This window comes from Streptopelia decaocto (genome assembly GCF_964273445.1).
Source record: "Streptopelia decaocto genome assembly, chromosome: 2".
NCBI lineage: Eukaryota > Metazoa > Chordata > Aves > Columbiformes > Columbidae > Streptopelia > Streptopelia decaocto.
This window is the reverse complement of record NC_138655.1, coordinates 55,779,362-55,801,857: the sequence shown is the minus strand read 5'-3', so window position 1 is coordinate 55,801,857 and position 22,496 is coordinate 55,779,362. Positions and strand designations below refer to the sequence as shown.

General features: G+C 40.5%; 1 protein-coding gene across 1 annotated transcript in view; it reads left to right on the top strand.

Annotated features, from left to right (window-relative positions):
• The window catches only part of SPIRE1 (spire type actin nucleation factor 1), a 134,270-nt gene that overhangs the window by 55,892 nt on the left and 55,882 nt on the right, over positions 1–22,496 (top strand). Inside the window, exon 3 of the mRNA XM_082046309.1 lies at positions 2,448–2,687. Within this exon, the coding sequence (XP_081902435.1) occupies positions 2,448–2,687 (240 nt within the window). The remainder of the gene's footprint in view (positions 1–2,447; positions 2,688–22,496) is intronic.

Genomic DNA, 22,496 nt, shown 5'->3' with positions numbered 1-22,496 from the left:
TGAGCTGACTATCTAAGCTTGTATGTTATGTTTCCAGTTATACAGTCATAGGAGTTTTATGTGTGTGAAACTGCATTGGTAGTTTTGTCCATGTGAAGAAGTGTTGGGGATTCTGTGACTTTTGTTTGGGATTTGTATGCCACTTGTGTGGTTTTACAAGATCCTGGGTAAACCAGTGTTACTGAAAAAACTGAATGTTTTCATTTTTAATGCAAAGCAAAGTTTCTCAGTTCAGGTGTTCGCTGCTTTGTCTTTCGGCAAGAAGAATCTGTGATGCTGACAGACGCTGAATAAATACGGTTTTGATCACGACTCCTAAATAAGGAGCTGAGAGACTGAAATATAGGTCTGAGTTGGTGCCATTGCAGGTTTTCGTGTTGTGTCAGCTTTGCATGTATTATGAAATCTGTTCATAGTACGTAAAAATGCACAAACCTTATTACTGAACTGCAAAACTCCGCTGCTGATACATCAAAGCAAGCAGCAGCTGTCATCCAGCTTTAGCCACGGTGCTTTTGAATGCCTTAATCCTCTTCCCAAACCGGAGGAGGCAGAGCGCGCACACTTTCTTTGTATGTCCCCCACTTTCTATTTTTTTGAAGTGTTGGTACAGCAAAATCCAGAAGCTGTCTTCAGCAGCTGTCACTGCATGGCACAAGATGTTATTTTTTTGCATCTAATTTGAACATCTCAGTCCTCCTCGTGTATGCAAAGCTCTTTCAAATGTAGATTTTATTAGAGGTTACTCACATTGTATTTACTCCCAAGTGTTTAAAATATCAAAGCAATTATTCAATTCGGCTTCATTTTCATTTAGGTCTACTTCAAACTGGAATTAACTTGGTATTCTTTGTTCCCTTTCAGTTACTGAAGAGGTGTATGTTGAGGTTGTACTCAGAACCTGAGTTACAGGAAACATACATATCTACCAGTAGAATATATTATATTTGTGAAATTTTCACATTTTCAGGTTATTTTTCAGAACAGTGCAAGGTTTACAAGACAGCTGTGAGAAAATAGCTTCTCTGAGAGACAAACCAGATATGCTGCAAACGCAAGTTTGATCTGTTACAGCTATTTGTAGTGCACTGCACTGCACTACGTGCACTGCACTACACTACATGCACTGCACTACATGGTGCAGTGTCCTGTGTCCAAAGGGCGTCATGGCAGAAGCCTGGGGAATGGTATGAGAGCTGAGCAGTGATCCTTCCTTGCGATACTTTGCTGTCCCACTAGCATTCCCCAAGTCAGAAGCTGTTCTTTGAACTGAATTAACCAAGACAAATTTTTTCTCCATTAATTTGCCTGATCCCTTTTCTTAACTACATTTTAAGAATTTTTTCCAAATATGTATAAAAAACATTTCAAGAGAATAGCATAGAAAAATTACTTCTATTGAATTACCAAAACTATTGGAAATAAGTTATAGAAGGGTGAGGTTTGTTAATTGTTTTTTATGTATGTTTATTTATTAGCCACTGTCTTGCAATGTAAATTTCCACTGCAAAGTAATCTCAACAGAGCAATGAGGCCTGCAAGTGTAAAGCTGTCAGACTATAGCTAGTTCATTAAATTGTCTGTCTTGATAAACTAATAGGACATCATTTTAAGTCTTTGCTAACCTCCAGCCTCTCAGACCCAAAGTACTTTGCTGTTTAAACCGCTAGAGTCAATTTAACATTTTGGGATGTTCATGACCATTTTTCACTAGCTTATACTGAGTAAGAGGTTGTCTGTTTGCTTTGCCCTTGACAGAGCACAAAAGAGAAGCCTTAAGTTCAATTAAAAATCAAGGTCCTGCTTCATTAGTATGACATCCACTTGTTGGTAGTTTCAGTGGAATACGTATACCCTCAACAGCTGTGCAACAGCCAAGGAATTCTTGGGATCTGATGTCCCAGTGCTCAGCGAGACAATATTGGGATGTCCACAGCTGTGTCCAGACACCTCTCAGGTCAACAAAGAGATGCAGAAACTGAAGGGCAGTTCCCAAGTGTCATTAATCTGTGGGAGGAGGGAGGCATCTCACATTAGTTTATTCTTTATTTTAATTTCTTCCCTGCTGTCCCCTCCTAAAAGGTCATATGCATGTAATGTAGTCTTAAAAAAATCTGGAGTAAATTATTTTGAGGTTTTTCTTGTTAGAAGGAAAAGGAAAATAATCTAAAAAGGTCCTGCTTTGTTTTTAAATTATGAATTTTTATTTCAAACTTTGAAATAAGAAAGCGGTAGGTATGTGGTATGACTTGCTCTTGCATGTTCTGTGCTGCATTACTGAAATACTGCTGTAGGTACTAGAGGATCATTTTTCTCTTTAAGTTTGATGTTTTATTGCCCTCTCAGTTGCTAAGTTTGTTATAAAAACACCATAAAAGGGTGTTCCTAGACTGACCTATTCATTCATGTAAGTGGCATTAATAAACATTTCTTTTTCGCTTTTACAGGTTATTGAATCACTAGGGATTATTATATATAAAGCCCTGGACTATGGTTTGAAGGATAATGAAGAGCGGGAATTAAGTCCTCCACTGGAGCAGCTTATTGACCACATGACTAACACCACAGAAACAGATGGGAGTAGGGATGAAGGATATGATGCTCTGGATGAAGGAGTGGAAGAAGATGACGATGATGATGACAAAGGGGAAGTTGAGGCCATTCATTCCTATAAAGACGTCATGAAGGTACAGTAATGGGCAATTACATGATACTTCATTGGTTTTATCTATGAGAAAATCAACCCTGTTTTCCATGTTATTGTCTAGTGTGATACTGGCTTTATAATATTTTTATTTTCCTTGTCATTCTGTAAGGGTTGCTTTCAAAAATAACATGAAGTAGTATTTTATCAACTTCATTTTTGTATGTGCCATTAATATCACATTCTGTTTTCATCCATGCACTGCATACTCAGCCTTCCAGTGTAATGTCTGTTGAATTACTTTGTGTACACTTGAATACTTCACGGGGTGTTTAAATTAATTCACCTTTTCATTAGTGCAGTATTTAATTCTTCCTTATCAGTTTCTTCCTTTGCCACCCTCCTCTACTGAAGCAGAGAAGTGAAGGGCTTTTATAAGAGTAGCTTATTTGTATGGAGTGAGTCAGGACACAGGATTTCTTTGACAATTGCTATGGTTGCGATTCTTGACCTGAGTTGTGAGATTTGGAAGTATAGGTTATGACTTTTAATTGCAACAGGTCATTTAATGTTATCTGGGCTACTGTGAACAATCATTTAAAAGTATTAACCCTCTGTTTTCTATAGAGTAGTCTTCAGTACAGATTTTAGAGCCCGGTGAGCTCTTAATACAGACAAAAGTATTAATAAACACGTATTTTGACAAAACTTGTATAATTGGTTTACCTCATAAATAATCTGAGGGATTAATGCAGTTTGGAAAATTGTATGTTAACTTGTGCCAGGGGATTGAACCCTGTATATTGCTTCTTTATAAATGCAAGTTACATCTAAGGACCAGGAGCTTACAGTGTCACAGAAATTAAGAGTGTAGTGGTGGAAGCTGAGACTAGAAGAGTGTCCTGGATACCACATCAGGACACATTTGCACGCAGAAACAAAACCCCACTAAAACCTGCCACTTCTGATGGGTTGATGCTAATGACACAAGCTCTTAGGAGATGAGGATGGGAGTAACTTTTGCTTGAGATGCTTTTGGATCCTCCTTGCATCAGAAATAATGCTAAGTACTCAATGCCTTAGTTTTTTCTCCCTCCTTCAGGGGAGCAAGGGTCACATGGAGAAATTAATGAAACGACATATTGCTCCCCTGTAATCATAGAATGGTTTGGGTTGGAAGGGACCCTCCAAGGTCATCTAGTCCAACCCCCTGCCATGAGCAGGGACATCTTCAACTAGATCAGGTTGCTCAGAGCCCCGTCCAGCCTGGCCTGGAATGTCTCCAGGGTTGGGGCATCTACCACCTCTTTGGGCAACCTGGGCCAGTGTTTCACCACCTCATTGTAAAAAATATCTTCCTCATGTCTATAGCCTGAATCTCCCCTCCTTTAGTTTAAAACCATTATCCCTTGTCCTATCACAAGAGGCCCTTCTAAAAAGTCTGTCCCTATTCTTCTTATAGGCCACTTGTAAGTACTGAAAGGCCGCAATAAGGTCTCCTCAGAGCCTTCTCTTCTCCAGGCTGAACAGCCCCAACTCTCACAGCCTGTCCTCACAGCAGAGCTTTTCCAGCCCGCTGATCACTTTTGTGGCCTCCTCTGGCCCCTCTCCAACAGGTCCATGTCTTCCCTGTGCTGAGGGCTCCAGAGCTGGACACAGAACTCCAGGTGGGGTCTCAGCAGAGTAGAGCAGAGGAGCAGAATCACCTCCCTTGACCTGTTGGTCACGCTGCTTTTGATGCAGCCCAAGATATTATTTGCCTTCTGGGCTGCAAGCACACATTGCTGGCTCATATTTAATCTTCCATCCACCAGTATGCCCAAGTCCTTCTCCACTCACTCGGCTGCTCTCAATCCCTTCCTCCCCCAGCCTGTATTGATACCAGGGCTGCCCCAGTGCAGGTGCAGGACCTTGCACTTGGCCTTTCTGAACCTCATGAGGTTTGCATGGGCCCACTTCTTGAGCTTGTCCAGGTCCCTCTGCGTGGCATGACCTCAGGTGTGTCAACCGCACCACTCAGCTTGGTGTCACCCGCAAACTTGCTGAAGGTGCACTTGATTCCACTGTCTCTGTCACTGATGATGGGACAGCCTGGCTGGATGAAGCGCTCCCCACTTCAATCCCCTGCCACTCCCAGCCATGCTGAGTCGGTGCCCCGGCTGCAGGCAGGTGCTTTGCTCATTCCTCCCCCTGCCGCTCCCTGTCACCCAGTCACCTTCTCTAGATGTGGCCAGCAGCACCTGGCTGAGCCCTCCTGGGAGCTGCTCCAAACAGCATGCTGTTACGTAGAAGAGAGATGTAATACATCCTCTTTGCCCCCGCTTTGGTAAAAATGCCGCAAATTGGTGGGACAGTCAAAGTTGAATTGTTAGGGAAAGTAGTTTTGCTTAGTGTAGGGGCAGATGAGACCTCTGTATACACAGAACAGAGGGCAGTGGCTTGTAGAAGTTATTTTGCAAGTTCTTTACTTGATTTCTGCAAATAAGATAAATTCATAAAACTTTGCTCAACTAACTCCTTCAGTCACACTGGTACGCATCCCTGGAAAACAAAAAGAATAAGAAAATGTTTAGTCAGGTTTCAACTGTTAAAGCTACTGAATGGCATCTTTCTGGTTTTGCTTTGTTAATGCATATCTCTGCTAGTCTGAGATACCTGCTTTTTTAAATGTTTTAAGATCATTGTCTTGCATTTTAACTTTTATCATCTTTCACTGTTAATTTTTTGTCATTCTAGAAATGTACTGTTTTTGTGACTTCACCTTAGTGAACTTAAGTTCAGCTGTCATTTCTACATCATCCTAACTTTCACTGCTCCATCCCTTGGAATTCTCTTTTCTTGCTGTTCTTCCTGCTGCAGGCTTAACTCTGTGACTTGTCTTTATTCCCTACTCTGTGTCATTACTGCATTAACAGTACTAGAATGGCAGCATCATTCTGCCATGTTTTTGACACGAGTGCAGATTTGTAAGGTACTTTTTTCTTAGTACCTTTTCAGGGGTAAGACCAGGTTATTCATGTGGATTTTTTTGTTGTTGTTTTCCAGCAGTGGTAATAAACTGCGTTGCAGGCTACACCCTTATTTACCCAGTGACTGTTTCACAACAGTAGTGTGTGGTCTTGTGACCATGAGGCTCAATTATTATAATTCCCTTTTGGCCAGTCTCACTGTGAAGCTTCCTCTTCTGCAGTTTGTAGTGAATGCTGAATCTGGTTTGCTCATTGAATTGAGCAAGTGACGTTCGTGCCTACCCTGCATTCTCTAAATTGCAAGCTTGGAAAATGGCAGAGATGGGCTGTGAGCTACTTACATTGATTTTTAAGGTTTTCAACTATATAGTCTCCAGTACGGACATTATTTTGTCCTTGAAATGTGATTATATGTTTTCTCCTTCTCCAGAAAGTGTCATTGTCAGGTTCAAAGCCTGTCTGCCACTAGTGCTGAATGTTTCACCATTAATCACTAATGTGGGTGAGCCCATTTTGTGATTAAAACGCAGAGCTAGATAAGATATGTGTTGGGTTTTTCTGTAATGTGAAGTAGGCAAGGTCAATCCTGAACCCTCCCCTAGCCTGGTAAATGCTGAGTAATGTGGTAGACACCTATTTGCAAGAACTGGGAAAGCGCTAAATGCTAAATAGTACTGCCAAGATAAATAATTGGCAAAGCTTCTCTTTGGAGAAGACACAGACAGGCTTTTGTGGTGCTTCTTGGTATATTGGGCCGATTTGGTTTTTAATTTCCTTGGCAGGACCAACCTGTTACACAGACTTGATGCACTGTTTTTAAAAATGCATCTATGAAGAAAGGAGGTGACGGTTGCCAAACACTTACCTTTTTTAGTTTTTGGTGTATTTTGGATATGGCAACCCTAGCGGAAATGAAAGGACAAACAGAGACAGTAAGGACTGGATGTTTTCAGACAGATGCTTTCATTGTGTGGGGCCCTCTTCCCTGCCCCCATCCACAGTACATACACACTGTGCACATACGGTATAGGAAATCTATACATCTCGGGAGTGCCAGGTTCACTGTGCAGATACAGAAGGACAGAAATATACATATACAGTCATCCAGGGGGTCAGGAACCCACCAGGTTGACCTCCTGAAAGGGGGTTGTAGCGACAAGGATGTCAGTCTCTTTTCCCAAGCAGCAAGCAATAGGACCAGAGGAAATGGCCTCAAGTTGTGCCAGGGAAGGTTCAGATTGGATATTAGAAAAAAATTATTCGCAGAAGGGGTTGTAAAGGACTGGAACAGGCTGCCCAGGGAAGTGGTTGAGTCACCATCCCTGAAGGTGTTTTTAAGACACGTAGATGAGGTTCTTAGGGACATGGTTTAGTGGTGGGCATGGCAATGCTAGGTTAACAGTTGGTCTCGATGATCTTAAAGGTCTTTTCCAACCAAATGATTCTGTCTATGACAGGACATGTACAGCTTGGGGAGCCTTGGGTCAACAGAGGTTATAAACAGGGTAGGCCCAGCATGCTGGGCAGTGTTGGGCTTGCCAAAGGTGTGTCAAGTCCTGTCATGTGGCACCTTTATCACGGTGTGTGGCCATCCCTGATACTGAAATGAGATGATCAACCTCTTCCAAAGTATGCTCAAACCCTAATTGCACTCCTAATCTTAATGTTATCTCACTCCTTGTCACACAGATCTCTGCAGTCAGATGATTTAAGCCAGCACCACTTTTCATGTTAACCCAGAGGTGCTTTCTAAGCTGTAGTTTGTCAATATCTGCTGGCCTGAGCCCCAACCCTAAACCCATTTCAAGTATTATCCTTTATTCTAGGCCAGCACTCTCTTCAATTACAGATGTTTGTAAAGCCACATTACCCTTTGATAGCAGGTTTTATTCTGTGCTGGTATTTTCTGGGCTGAACCGCCATCCCAGCCCTAGCCCTGCCATTTCTTCCATGTTGAATGTCATCATAGCCAAATCGCTACTGCCAGTACCAGACGTTAGCTTAGCTCTGCTTCAGAGCAGAACTGTTGTCAGCAGTATCTGCAAGTTATGACACTAACCTTTGCCACTGCCTCTGCTGCCTTTTTCTGCAGGTCTGCTAGAAGACACATCAGGAGGCAGTGGTTTTCCTGAACCAATATCTTGTTCTTACTTACGTCCACCTTTCATCCCAAAAGTTAACTCAGCTATAACAGGAACCTTATCTGAAGCCAAGCCACACCTTCTTGTCTCAGGGTCAAATATAGGTGGATGGCTCCTGGTGCGCAGTGGCTTCTGGTCCAAGGCCTTACCTAAATAATTGGTTTTAGGTAGTGCAGTAATACTGTTCGTTCATTCATTCTGATCAAAAATTAACTCTTGTGCAACTGGTGCTGTGCAAAGTTGAATTACCCAGGTCCCACAGTGAACAAAACTTGTACTTAGGAAATCTCCATGCTGACCTTTTAATTTGTATGAAAATTATTTGCAGAGCAGCATGTGCAGTATTGTGTTATCTCACTACAAATGTAAACAAGATTATGCTTTGCAGTATTTTTATTGGTAGAAATTCGTGTTTGTGCTTTGCTTGTAAGCGAAGAGGAAGAATAAGTTATGTTTCAGTCAACCCCATCCCCCCATGTTTCACATATTTTAATTGCCCTTTAATCGTTGGCATGGTCTCTAAAATGAGAAACCTGTTAGTGAAGCTGACTCATGTGTCTTGGTAGTTCAAGTATATGACTGACTTCTTTCACCTGGAAGGAACTGAAAATTACAGTGGTGATATTGATCTGCTTGTGTTTTGAGTACTCTGATGGTATTACAGATCAACTATCTGTGGTATGTGTAGCGTTAGAGAGGAAAAGGAGAGTATGTTCTGTCTTCATGCAATTACAGGCGGGATAAGATCATCTACATTTAGGTCTATTTTGGAGGCTCCCTCTGAGTTTGAGGACATACATTATTATCATATATGTGGTATGACCCCATGTAAGTATAGTATGAGAACCTGTCAGAGAGGAACCAGAAAATGCAGTGAAAAACAAGTCTTGGAATTTGTTTATGACAGACAGTTAAAGAGTTCATGTTACTGGAATTCAAAGGCCCATAATTTTGCCTAGTCCATGAGGTTAAAATTAGTAAGAAGCAGCTTTGTGAGTGTAACTCTGTTTAAGGCTGGGTTGGTTTTAGCATTTTTATATGAGTCTGCAGAACAGTATTTATGCTTCATTTCAAAACAAGCAATTTGCAGTGTATCCTGCAACTCTGCCTGAGTTAATATTTGAGTAAATATTTTGGAACTGTACTGAGATGGTGATCAATGCCCCAGATGTTGTAACTACATTTTCTATTAAAAAGAAAGGCAACAACATTGAGCATTTGTAAAATCATGACGCTCAATAAAGACAAGTGATCAACTCTCTTCTTGAGTCCTGTTCTTAGTGTACTTAAATGTCACATGGTAGTCTTTATCTTGATGCATCTTCTTTTAGAAAAAGGCGATCTGTGTCTCCATATGTTGATGGGGAGAAAAACTGAAATTGCAGTAGTTTGGAAGTCCTTATTTCCCCTCACTTTTATTGGCACAATTCTTGAGCTTGATTTGTTGTCTTAACAAAAAATTAATTACCTTCTACCCATGGATCTTCAGTTGTCCACAGAGACCTGGTGCTGAGACCATTTTTGTAACATTGAGGAACCTCCTTTCCCAACTGTTTGTGTCCCTGAAAGTGCAACTACCTAATTTTTGTAGCTGTTACGTTCTGTGGGAGCAAGTTCTCCTTTAGCTATTCCATTTTGTAGTTTAAGTCTTTGGGGGACATAAGCTACAAAGAAACCCAAACATCTCTCAGAATGGTCTTGTGAACACACCTCCATATCGTACTGCTGTGACAGGGCAGCCCCGGGTGGATGGCCCTGGGGAGTTTGGGCCTCTGAAGGGACCTTCATGGTGCTGGTCTGAGCAGGTAGATGACATGTGTTGGCACATTCCCAGGCCACCGTTTCTGTCTGTGCTGCATTGACAGAAGTGGGACCTCTGAGTTCAGCAGCAAAATCCCAAGGACCAGTGTTTACATCATGTGCTCAGGGGCTTAAAAACATTCCCTTGTGGGCTCTTACCCTCCCAAAGGTGACTGAGTGTACACCTTTTTGTATCAACTACCCAGTGTCTTCAGACAAGACACACAGATGTCACGGAGTTCCCTGGAAAACAATTGCTGAGATTGGGTTAACAAAGGAATATATGCATCTTGACTGAATAGGACCCATCCACTCGTGTTTTCTTATTCCTTCACCATTCTTTGGGCTGACTTAGAAATGCAATAAACCCACTATTACATTTTTCTCTTGTCCTAGCAAGCCTTGTACATCATAGTTATTCATCCAAACCACAGAGTGTTTCTTCTGTGTGTCCTGTCACCTTGGCTGGGCTCCATGTCACCTATATTTAGTCAAAGCATCCTAAAAGATTTTTTTTTTTTTAAGTCCATCAGTTCCTTTATCTATTTTGCTGCAAGACCTCTCAAACATTTGTGCAGGCACAACTGAAGGACTGGTAGAGCAAACTGTGCTGCTGGCTGAGCCATGAAAGGAGTCAGTGTTTGAAGCTCCAGTACTGTGTGGGCCCGGGGAGCTGAGCTGAGGACACACTGTGCAAGATAAAGCAGAAGTGTCTCTCTGCATGTTTAAGTCTTCAGAATGTATGAGCATTATCTCCATGTTGTTGGCTTTAAATTAAAATTATTCAACAACCATAGTATGGTTTTGATGCGAAGGGCTTTAGAAACAGCTGTGGAGCAAGTGGATTTATGACAACTGAGGAGTATGCAATTGAAAGGTAAATAGAAGTGAAAGTAATTTTGCACTATTCACAATGCTTATTTTGAGAGGTTTTGCTTAGAACTGCATTATACCAAACGTACTTACAAGGAAGTTGTCCCTTATGATTTTGGTCTTCCTATTAAAAAAATATGTGGGGTTTGGTTTGGTTTGTTTTTCGTTAATTATTCTCATACAGAACAGTGGAAACACCCTTTCTGTCAGCATGGGTTTAGATAGATTGGAGTGTCTTATTCTGGGCTGGGAGACAAAACCGTATCACCTTTTCTGCAGTGATTTTTACCTTGCCATTATGGCTCACAGTAACACATCTACACTGGTTAAAAACCCTTGTACCCATAATTCACATAATTATACTGGTATAACCTGTCTAAGGTCTAAAATAGTCTGAGGAATCCAAGGAGTTGTCCAGAAAAAGCAGGAAACACAGATTGGGTGTTCAGATTATTTTTATGTATGGGGAGGTTAGATTACACCTGAAATTTGTGTGTGGCCTTTATGCATCTAAAAGAAGCAGAGTAGGGCATGGACTTTTTTCCCATCTGTTTCATGCTGCAAGTATTATAAATAATTTATACATAGGTAAAAATAAGGACCTAATTTTTAGTGAAGGTGGAAGGATTCTTTGGTGGTAGTGGTGTCCCATAGTGCATAAAATACAGATTTTTGTCATGACAGAGCACTATTTTTCCCTTTAAAAATACATACATCTAAAACATCCAAAGCAATCTGTTAGAAATAACATGTCTGAATATGAGGTTTAATCTGAAGTATCAAAGAGCCTGTGTTAACCTGTGCTGCCTAAAATAGACCCTGGAGACTAAAGTAGATCAATGAGTGTTTACTTTAACAAGGTACCATTTTGTTTGATCAGATTAATTTGAAATTCTAACTAATGACTGGAAATCAGGGTAATGGTCAATTAACACAGTAATGTTGTAGTGACCCATAACAAAGTAAAAAAAAATAAAAAGAGCAGAGCTGCTGTTACAAAAGTGACCCATATCTAATCTGTGCTGTGGATTAACTCTAGCGCTCAGCTGGGGGATGCAGACCGACCTGCCCAAAGCTGCAGGGATCTACCTGAGAGTCCCGCAATTCTCAACTCTCTTCCCGCTCCAGGTGTTGAAAATGATAAGTGCACAGAAGGCCATGATGGATTTTTCAGGTTCACAGTCAGCCTGAGCAGTAGATCTGCTCAGAAAAATTAGCCAGGACAGCAGCTTATTGTACATTAGCATTTGGCAAAGGTTCATCTTGTCAGAATCTGGTTTTCGCCCATGCAGACTTTGCAGTTTTGGATATACATGGTGTCGCAGACAGCTTTTTACCTCGACTGGCTCCTTTCTCTCCTTTAAAAATACAGTCAATTTTTACACCAATTCATGTGACATCTTCTACCGTGTCTGTAAGGCACAAATGTTCTTTGATTTCTATGTAATGCCAGCATCCCATAGGGCATCTCCCATGCACCTTATCAGTACTGCTTGTATTATTTATGTTATGTGTTTGATATATGTTTTAGTAGACAAGTAAATTAATGGTGACATGCAAAATTGCTGTACAATTTTCTCACTCATATACCGTTATCTCTTCAAGGTTCCCAGTAGCTGCCCTCAAATACCAGATTCAAAACAGTAGATTAACTTGTTTTTCCAGGTTTTAAGTTGTACACACACAGCTCTTGTTTGAAATGGGCGGTAAAGGTGTTCTTGTAGCTGTAATGCTCTACAGGCATAAGAGGAGCAGAATTTCTGGGATGGGAGAGAGAAAACTTCTTAATTAGGCCAACTGATTTAGCCAGGGGAACATATGTTAGCTCATCCAGGCTGAAATTGAAGGTTCAAGGGCAGTGTCTCCAAGCGCTGGTCTGCTATAAATTTTGAAGTCTCTAAATTCTGTGAGGTGTTAATGCCTCACAATCCACCACTGAATTCAGGAGAAGGGTCAGGAGGAAAAGTGTCTGTGGAAGTTTTGCCTTTCTGGTTCTTCCCAGGACACAAATGACCAGATTGGAGGATGCTCGGAATTTTTTCTTGCCAAAAACAGTTGTGTAAAAAACTATGGGTATTTCAGTTGTCAATATTGCAAGTTCAGAGTCACTTTAAGGATGATATAATTGCATTGTCAAAGAAAATGGAAGCAACATAGGTGCTACAAAATTACTTAATTTCTTATGTTGTCCTGTAACAGCAACATGGGAAAAGTAAATGAAGCAAGGGCCCTTTAATTAAGCCACTGTGATCTTCTTGCTTTTGAATTATTCAAGAGGGAGCCTTGGGCTTGAGGCAAAGTTTATTTTGGTGTATTTATTTCAGTGGAGGTAACAGTATTAAAAGAAATGAAACATTTGGAGGAAAGCTGTTTGAATTTACTTAAAAGTACCGCTCATTTTCCAAAATAATAATTTTTCTAATTTAGCTATTTTCTGTACCCCTTTGCTTAGTGTACTGTTGCATGCTGTATTTTAGAAAAATAGTTGAGCGAGATAAGGCCATTTGATACAAAGAAATAAACAGTGTATATTAGATGGTGCTGTCCCCTGAAGGTCTACATCCAAATGTCAGAATATCATATTTATCCCAAAGACTGGTCTGAAGGCAGGGCATGTCTTGTATTTCTTAGTTAAAGGATTTTTACAGTAGGTTTTTGTTTAAAACTTGTAGCTGCAACACCCTTCAGTAGTATCATAACTGAAGTAGTCTTAAGGGGTAGCTTTCAAAAGACTATTGTCTGCAGGATGCACAGCCCTGAGTGTATTGTAAATGATTGATTTGTAAATATTTGTAATGAAATAACCCAGTGGGAAAATTAGTATTCTTCTGGGTGATGGCTTCAGTGCATTTTTTAGGTAGTTTTAGCTATCCCTTACCTCATCGCTTGGGCTACACCATCCCAAAGCTTGCGCATCTGTGCAGATGAGTCTCGTATGCATAGTTGTGGAGAATTATTTGAATGTTTTAATCTAGCAGCCTTCCCAGTAACTCACACTAACTTGTGCAAGCGAACAAAATGATCCCAAGAGATAAATTCCTTGAATCTATGAAGTTTGGGAGAGCATTTGTAGACAGGAAGGCATAGGTAAGCCTGGATGCTATGGGAAGACAGCAGGCACGGGGATTCAGGGATTTTGTGTGGGGCAGCAAAGCGAACTGGCAGAGCTGAGTAGCAACTGTGGCTACTTGGTGTTTGGAGACACAAAGTAAATCATATGAAGGAGAAGATGTAGCTGAGGGACTGGCAAGGGCAGTGGGCTAAGGGGTTGTGCCGAAGGAAGCCAGCTGCACACAGGGGCAATGCTTCAGATGCTGCTCTCAGTTTGCTTTGTGGAATGCAGGCACTGGGAAGACTTTTTTGGATGGAAAACAGAGGAGTTTTTCTGCCTTTGCCCTGGAGAGAGAAGAAACCCCTTTATTTTCTTGTCGTTTATGTATTTGCATCTCCGAGAAAGAGGCTAGAAACTTGATCTTAAACACTAGAAAAAACAGCGGGTTGTTAGATTGTTATTGAGTTCATGATGGCAAGGAAGAACAAGATACTTTGGGTGTTTTAAGCCAAAAGAGAGTTCTATGGTTTTTTTGCATGGCTTTCTCTTAGGACAAAGCAAGCTTGGAGTTGGAACAAGAAGGTCCTAATGAGCAATTTTATTTGTTTTTCCTTTTCAGCATGCCAAGGTTTCTTCATCTGAGCACTAAGAGCAGTGTTTGCTTTAGATGACCAAATTGTTATAAAGCCAAATCTCTTTATGAAGTGGTCTGTTGTAATCAATTCAGTCTGCTATATCATACAATGTGTGTAACAAGTCCCTATATATGTCATATGTTTTATGTAGCCACATACACCTGCACAGGTAGATGTAAAATATTGCTGTCCTTAGTCCGCTTATCAAAATGGAAATATTATAAGGTGATATTTGAAAACATGATGGTGTTTGGGGAAGAACATGAGCTATAGACTTACCTAAAAAAAACCCAACAAACCTGACTTCTGTGGTAGCATGTAATATTAACAAACAAATTAAAAAAATGAAGTTCAGGAGAGTATTAGCATGATTTATTAAGTCTTTTCAAGTCTGGGCAGAGGGATTGTGTCACAGTAGAAATATTTTTAATGGCTCTGAGGTTTAAAAAAAAAAAAAGGCAAATATGTTTTCCAGGCAACACACACATTTGAAAATAAAAATATTCAGTAAGTTATTTTTGTCCTTGTGTTTGAATTTGATTTCTTATAAACCTATACAGAAAGTGAAGGAATTCCTGGACATTAGCTTGATCAAGAAAGCAGGGGACAGTTTGTGTAAATCCCTTTAAGATAATTTTAAAGCAGCTTTGAACGTGACAAGTGTTTAAGTGAATTATGTTGATAGACAGGTTTCATTAATTAAAGTGATGTCATTTGGTGTCTTAAAGAGATGCTCTGCTTTTTCATTCCAGGCAGTGTAATTGGAGGTCAACTTTGAAAGTAACCACTGTGCTCATTTTAAAAGGGTGATGTCAGTCCTTTTCGCATTTGAATGTGTTAGCGAGCAAAAGGAGGGGTGTTTATTGCAATTTCTTGTTCTGGAAATGGTGCTTAACTGCTTTCAGAGCAGGGCATTTTCCAGTGAGGAGCCTGGCACTTGGCCTCATGGTGGTCACCTTCTGCAGGAGTGCTGAAATCTGTCCTTACGGGAAACCTTAAGAAGACAAAACATAACAAAACAAACTGCCAAATAGTTGCACAAAGTGTACCTCTGAACACTACGGGTTGGGTTTTCTTTCCTACGTGGGCCCAGTTTCTGTCATGAGGCTGAAGGAGAAGGGGAAAGGGGACATGCCCGCTCCTTGCACGTGCTCTCTGGCAGGCCGGGGGATGTTGCATGGCACCCATCTGCCCTCGGCCTGGCTCTAGGGTCAGGCCAGCAGGTCAAACAGGACGGGCATCTCTTGTCACATTCGGGACACTCTCTGCCGTAAAGGTGAAACTCAAGAGGTTTGTAATCTCTCCCAGCGGGAATCATTGCTGCCTGGGTGCCCAGCAGCGAACTGCTGAGGTGAGGTAACTGAGCAAATAATGAGGCCACCCCCTCGCCAACCTCCATTGTCCCAGAGGCCTGCCACAATAAAACAATTAATTTCTTCACCACTCCGACGGATAAAGATAACCTCTCTTTGAGGTTAATTTGGCAGCTATGCAGGCCTTTTAATGAAGATGCTGCAAGCAGAGTGATTTCTTGGCTGCTGCCTGCTGGTGTCACACCGAATTTGGGGGAACTGGCGCCCCCTCACCTCCCCAGTTTCCATCCGAAGTCATCTGTCTTGTGGGATCCTGGGGTATGCTTAAGGATACTGGCAAAAAGGCCTTGAGAAACACTTCATTTAGGGCTTTTTGACAAGAGAGCGAGGTTTTCAGCTCTCTTGGCTGGCAGAACAAGCTGTAAGGTTTAACACTCATCGGTTTTACACCAGACTTGTTGTAGATGTGATGGTGTGTCCTAAATTCAGTTCAGAGGCATTTTGGCAGTGCCTTAGACTTGCCCCTTTCTCCATTGCTATTGAGTTCTTCTGTATGAAATTAGTGTTAAACGGGCTTTCATTTTGTCGAAGGTAGCAATGTTTGAGATAGATTTATACATTTGCATTTCTAGTTACCTGTACTTTGCTTTTGAGTCTTGTTTCTTTCAAAAATAACTGCCCTGAGTTTTGGCCCTCAGAAGTGGCTTTATTATTAAAATGTCTGTACAGAACAGAGCTACCCAAGAGTAACAATTGGTCTTTGACTACATGCAGGAGAGTGCTCCACCGTGATCAGCCCTTTGATTACCTTAATCTCCATGGACTGAGGTCTCTACAGTATTAATTACCTTCCAGAGATTTAATTCCTTTTATATTTCTGCTTTGGAAGGCATTGGTAAACATATCATGAAAAGGCATCTATTTCAATGGACTTGTAGTAGATGCCTCTGCAAGTGCCAGGGCTTTTAAATGTGGCTTTGAAGTTGAGGAACTGAGCTGGGAGTTCCTGCCTGACTTGCAGAGATATATCTTTCATGATATGTAACTGAGAACAGGTAAATAATTATCTATGGTGCAGTTCCTTAGAGTACCTGGCACTAAATAGTTTAATTATTTTAAGAGCTGTGTTTGAAAACAAAGCACTCATGCAGCAGTTGACTGGAGAACTAGGAAAGTGATTTGCCTCCTTCCATTTTCTATTTTTTCCTTTCAAATAATAAGATTTTGATTAAGAGGCAGCTGGTTGCTGGGTTGTGGTGTGTGGTTTTTTGTTTTTGTTTTTTCCCTTAACTATTCTTTGTCAAGGACATCTCCTTTTTACTGTAGAACATGCTTGTTTCTACAAGTCTCCTTCTTAGATAAGAATGCTAAGAATTATCTAATGAGGTTGAAAGAAGTTTTCTTTATCAGAAAAGATTCGTGACAAACTCAGTGGGCTTTGCACCAGTTTCAGATCTCCATCAGCACAATAGAATAGGTAATTCTTAGTGTTGCAAGGGTCAGAGAATACATGCGGTGTGGACTGCGAGGCAACTGCTGTCACAGAGTCCCTGCAGCACTGACTACAGACCCTGTGGTGCAGACCCTGTGCAGTTTGGGATATATGAAGTGGCCCTGAATGCTTGGCGGAGTAGAACGGTGGTTTCACTCCTGTTGCTACTGTTGGCGAGAAGTTTATGGAGCCGAAGTAAAGCTGTTTTTACCGCAAGTCTCTGAGCAGTTGGGGCAGTATAAACACCATCTGCAGTCCCTACAGGTGGTTAATCCCACCTATATACAGGGCGTATGTCAAAGCCATTGACTCTAGATAATTCAATTTCTAGTAATTACCATACTGGAGACAATTTCCAGGAATGGGGTGGGCATAGAGGAAAAGGACAAAAAAGGGCACCGGCACTAGAAACAGGGAGAACTGAAAAGAAAATAACACCTTTTAAGTTCTGATTTGCTGGATATCTGTTTTGCTTGAATAAGCAAGGATATACATTTGAATAAAAATTATAGTGTTTTATTTTTAATAAATTAATTTAATCAATAAATTGTTTGTTAGATAATTTCATTCATACCTATCTTAGAGTGGCATGTTTTAATTATTAACATTTATGTAACTGATATGCTTGATAAGACAATTTCAATGTAGATCCAATGCCTGTAAATTTTAAGAAAAAAATGTTAAGCATACTTGCCTGGAAGAAGAAGAGGAAAAATTTTTCTTTAGGCCTTTTCCATGCAGTCAGTGTTTCAAGACCTGATTTCCCTGACAAATGTACTACAAATAAGGAGTACAGTATATATGGAGGAACAGAACAGGTTTCCATACACTGGGAATGAATCAAAGCAAAATGAGACTGTTTAGAAGTTGCCGGGTTTATTCATTGGGAGTGAAGTTTAAAAGCTTGTTATGTTTAGTAATGCAGTTTGTTTGGTTATGCAGCTGAAAATCTCTTTTTTAATTTTTTTGGATAGGAATAAAAAGTCATGCTTCAGGACAAAACATGAAAGCAAATTATTTTTATGCCTACCAAGAGAAGTTTCAGCGCTTTACATAAAAACAGAAAAGCTTCCCACACACATACATTTTAAAGCTCTGTGTGTGAACTGTAAATTGCTGCCAAGGAAAGTGCATGTTTTTATTTGAGTTGATACATTTTAATTGGCTTTTAAGTGGGTCATGAATAAAACTGCGTCACATTAATATATTGTCTCTCATTTAGTAAGTATGCAAGCATCTGAATTGTTTAGTAAGGAGATTGATGGGCATTTTTGGAAAACTGATAAAGAAACAACCTCTTTTCTGCATTATTGTCCCCTCCTTTTCCATGTGTGTCAGTGAGATTTGGTTTCTGATTTGAGAGTCATTCCCCATCATTTTCTGCTGCCTCCTGAGGAAATTGTTTTCTCTTTTATTCTGTTTGAAAATTTCACTATGTTCCACTGTTTTTCCAGAGATGCTCTGTTTTGTTTGTTTTTCAAGCAGTACCCTGAGTGTAATAGCTGCTTTGTATGCTTGGATGGAGGCTTGGAGAGAGAGGGAAAAAAGCAGGGTATCCATCCTGCTCTCATTCTCTGCTGCGTGTGCCAAGCATCCCGGTACAAAACCAGCTCTCCTCTCTTTCCTGCTGAACAGAAGCAGTCTATCCAGCAAGAAGGCACGCTCTGGCCCTAAGGAGGGCCTGAGAAGCGTGGCAGACAACCATACAAAATGACATTACAGCGGTGCTACTCTTTGCTATCAGTTGTTTGAGTCTAAGTTATTTAATAGTGCAAAGGGTGGTTCCCCGGTTTAATGGGCTGTTAGCTAAACAACTGTACAGGTAGCCCTGCGAATATGTGCAGCCACTCCCCTTTTCCTTTAATTATCCATTTTTATCATGTTTCCCCATCTACCCCTCTACACGGCTTCTGAAGCTGGTTTTCTTACTTGGATGCCTCCATCCCGTCCTTCGCGCTGCTGCTCCTGCGCAAAATGCAGCCGCGTGAGCTGCGCAGATGGGAGCTGCCCAATGTACAGAGAACGTACAGAGAGCTGCTGCCTTGCTGTGAAGCAGAAAGCTTTACAAAACGGCTGCTGTTAACAGGCTAACTAGTGGTTTCGGTAAACGTTGCAGGGGTTGACATTTCGTGTAAAAGAATGGGAAAAATATACATTGTAGGATTTTGACGTTGCTCGTGAATAATCCCATTGATGTTCCACTGACTAGTCATAGAACGAGAGCTAGCAAATTCAGGTTACTGTGTATTTATATTATAAATTCCTCCATTATTCTGCTAAGAAACAATAGAGCACAGTTTCTCTGAAACTGGGAGAGAATGCAGAATTGGTTTTCACTTAATTGGCTCTTTTGAAACAAGCCTCTTTGAGAAGCAGGATGTTGTTAGTCCACTGTGTAAAGACAGTGTAACAATACACCTAACACATATTCCAGAAACAGCTGTATGCAGGGGATATATTTGAGAGGTCAAAATAGCTCAATAGCTCTCAAAAAGAAATGAGAATTTACACGCATGCAGCTTTGTCAAGAAGTCTGCATGAGCACATAAAATTAGTCAGTCATTGAAAAATTAATGTCAAAATGTCCAGTGGAAGTATCATTGTCTCACAAAAACATAGGTTTACCTGAACTGGAAGCCTATTTCGATAGTCAAGGTTTTCATTCTGTACTGAGACAGCTAAAAAAGAGTAAGAATAGGGTTCACTGAGCATTAAAAATACAGGATTTGGCTTAAAAATTTAAATGTAGTCAGTAATTTATACTGTAGTTTGCTTTCCATTTCTTAAAACTCATGTAAGTTTTAAATGCTTTCAAACACGTTTGTAATTGTGTTGAATATGTATAAGACTTGTTTCCCTGAAGATAGTATCAAATAAATGTAACAGAATACAAATTGTCTTCACCTTTAATTGCTTTTGTCCTTGGAAAGGGTTCAAGTTTATCAGTGAGATAGTACAGTGAGGTGTTAGTCTTGCAGTTGCTGTCTGTTGAAATTTCATCAAGAGTCTCATCACCACTTAAATTCAGTCTAAGAGCGTGGAAAAGTAGTTAAGACTCTTCAAGTGGCTGTGAAATGTCAGATTTTAAGAAAGAAAATGAATCGCAGTGCTCAGCACCTCAAGGCAATCAGTACCTGGAGGAAAGAGTGTCAGGACAGATACTCTGTTTAGAAGAGAATAGTGGAGGAGAAGCCTTTACTGTGCACCAGTTTCATCCTGAGCATTGTTGAATTGCTTGGGTTTTGCTTTGTGTTTCTAAAAACAACCACAGCACGTGAAAGAGCACTGAAGCATTTCCCAGTCGACCCACGTGAGTCTTTTAACATCCACACTGACTTAAGTTTTGATTCAGGAGAGCATTTGCAAACATTTGCTAGTCCATTCCTGTTTGACATTTTAGCATATATGTAAATAATTTGCTCAAGGCCTTTAAATCCTCCGAGTTTGCAAGTCAGAGGGTAGTTAATGAAGATTGCGTGATACAAACAACTGGACAGTTCTTTATGGATCAAGATCTTGTGCAAAGCACTGGTTTTAGTCCTTGCATCATCTAATTCCCATTTGCAGTTTTGATTTTAATTTCAGCAGCTACACTTTTTTCTTCTTTTTACAATCCTGAAAGAGGGAACCAACCAAGGCCATGATTTAATCAAATCGTACCTGTTATTGCTAAATGCAGTAGCTTAGTTGCAATTAGAAAGGAAAGTCGGTAAAGAAAGATTGTATTTGTCAAGTCATTTTATGGGGAGGATCACTTAAAACATCAAATTCTTAACTTGTGTAAGTAGAGAACTATGTAGTTCTTCTCTTGTCCACCTCAAAGCGATAAAAAACATGATCAAAACAACAAATACCAGTGTGAGGGCAAAGCCTTACCAGATTGCTGGAGAACACTTAAATAACAAGGTAGATGTGCCTGACACCAGCAAACTAGCAATTTGCCTCCGTTTCTGCAAAACCTACCTTTTCCTTGAGGTGTGTAAAATTAATTAGGAGCTCACATGTCAAGCAAATGGACATTCCAGAGCACTTGAAAATGATCATTTAAAATATCAATTTAAAAAGTTGCAAAGCTTCTGCAGTTGCTCTGGGCAGAGTAACTTCCTGTGAATTTATTTTGTGTGTTAGTAGCTAACTCTGCTCCCATCCCTTTTGTCTCATCACAGCCTTATCCTGCTAGTATTCCCATCAGGTCCTTTATCAGAGGGATTGGCCGGTCCTTGGCTTACTGCAGTTCCAAATGGTGGAGCTGGGGACAAACCTCTGCCCGGAAAGTTGGAAAGAGCAGCTGTGAACTGGTCGAGAGCTGCCAAGACGGCTCCAGGTGCTATGGAAACCACCTCAAAACTTGCACTGGGCCTGAGTCTGGTGTACGGTGCACAGGGGTGGTCCTAGCAGGGAGAAACATCTTACAAACTCATGTCAAAACACTTCTTATTCCTTTGAATGGTCCATCCCTTAACGTTATTCTGGATAATAAAGTGAAGCAAAATGCTCAGTTGGGTTTTACAAATACACAAGTATTGCCTTGGTAAGATTTTTCTGGTAAGACAAATGGCTCCTTGAAGTTCATATTTATAGGAATTAAAGGATAAACTAGACTTTTTTTAAAAAAAAAAGATATATATCTGGATAGAGATAAAACCTTTCAGAAAACAACCTGAACTTGGGATGGCATCTCAAACTGAGTTTTATTATGCAGTACCATACTGAAAAGGATGATGCAGGTACCTAGTACGGTTGCATGTTCAGCCATCAGCAATCTGGTTGAAGTGATTTCTTCTTGTTGCTTAAGAAAAAGCACATCTTCTAAGTCTGTGTTAATACTCTAAGGCTTTCAAAGCACTTAACAAGCCTGGCATTTGCAGGCTGGTAGTATGTTTTACATAATATCAATAGCTTGTCTTTGCTTTCTCTTCTTTGTGGTGCTTTCATACAGGCCCTCTGCCCAAGATGACTGCAAGTGGAAACCGTTTTTGTCTTTCGAAATCTTAATTCCAGCAGGCCAGGTGTTTGGGTGAAGCTTCCAGTATATACCTAGCCAAAAAGGTTTTGCAAAGCCTACGTGAGTTTTAGTGGGTGAATCAGCTGTATTTTTTTGTAATTTTATGGAGCCCTTGATGCAATATATTCAAACAGATGCAAGAAATGCTGTTTGATTTCTTTGGATGGTTAAATTGTGATTTCTGTTAACACTGCTTTGGCTTAGTGCACTCCGTTTCCTGGTCAATTGAGGATGAATTTGGATGGAGGAGCTGGCAAGGCTATGGTATTTACATAATGCCCTTTTTTTTTTTCTGTGAACCCTGAATATGGATGGAAACAGTCTCTAATCTTCTTAGTGATCTCAGCAAAGATTGAATGCTTTAGGTCAAGCAGGGTTTTGGATAGGCTCAGTTAGGAAAAATAAAAATTCTTTAAAATCCCAGCTCTTCACAATGATTGCAAATGGAAACGCTTACAGACCAAGCTAGGTGATGTTTCGGTTGTTAAAAATATTTTTGATATTTTACCAGTTTGCAAAGACCATGTAATTTGTTTTCAACCGTACTTTTGGAGACTGCCTGGAAACAGAAC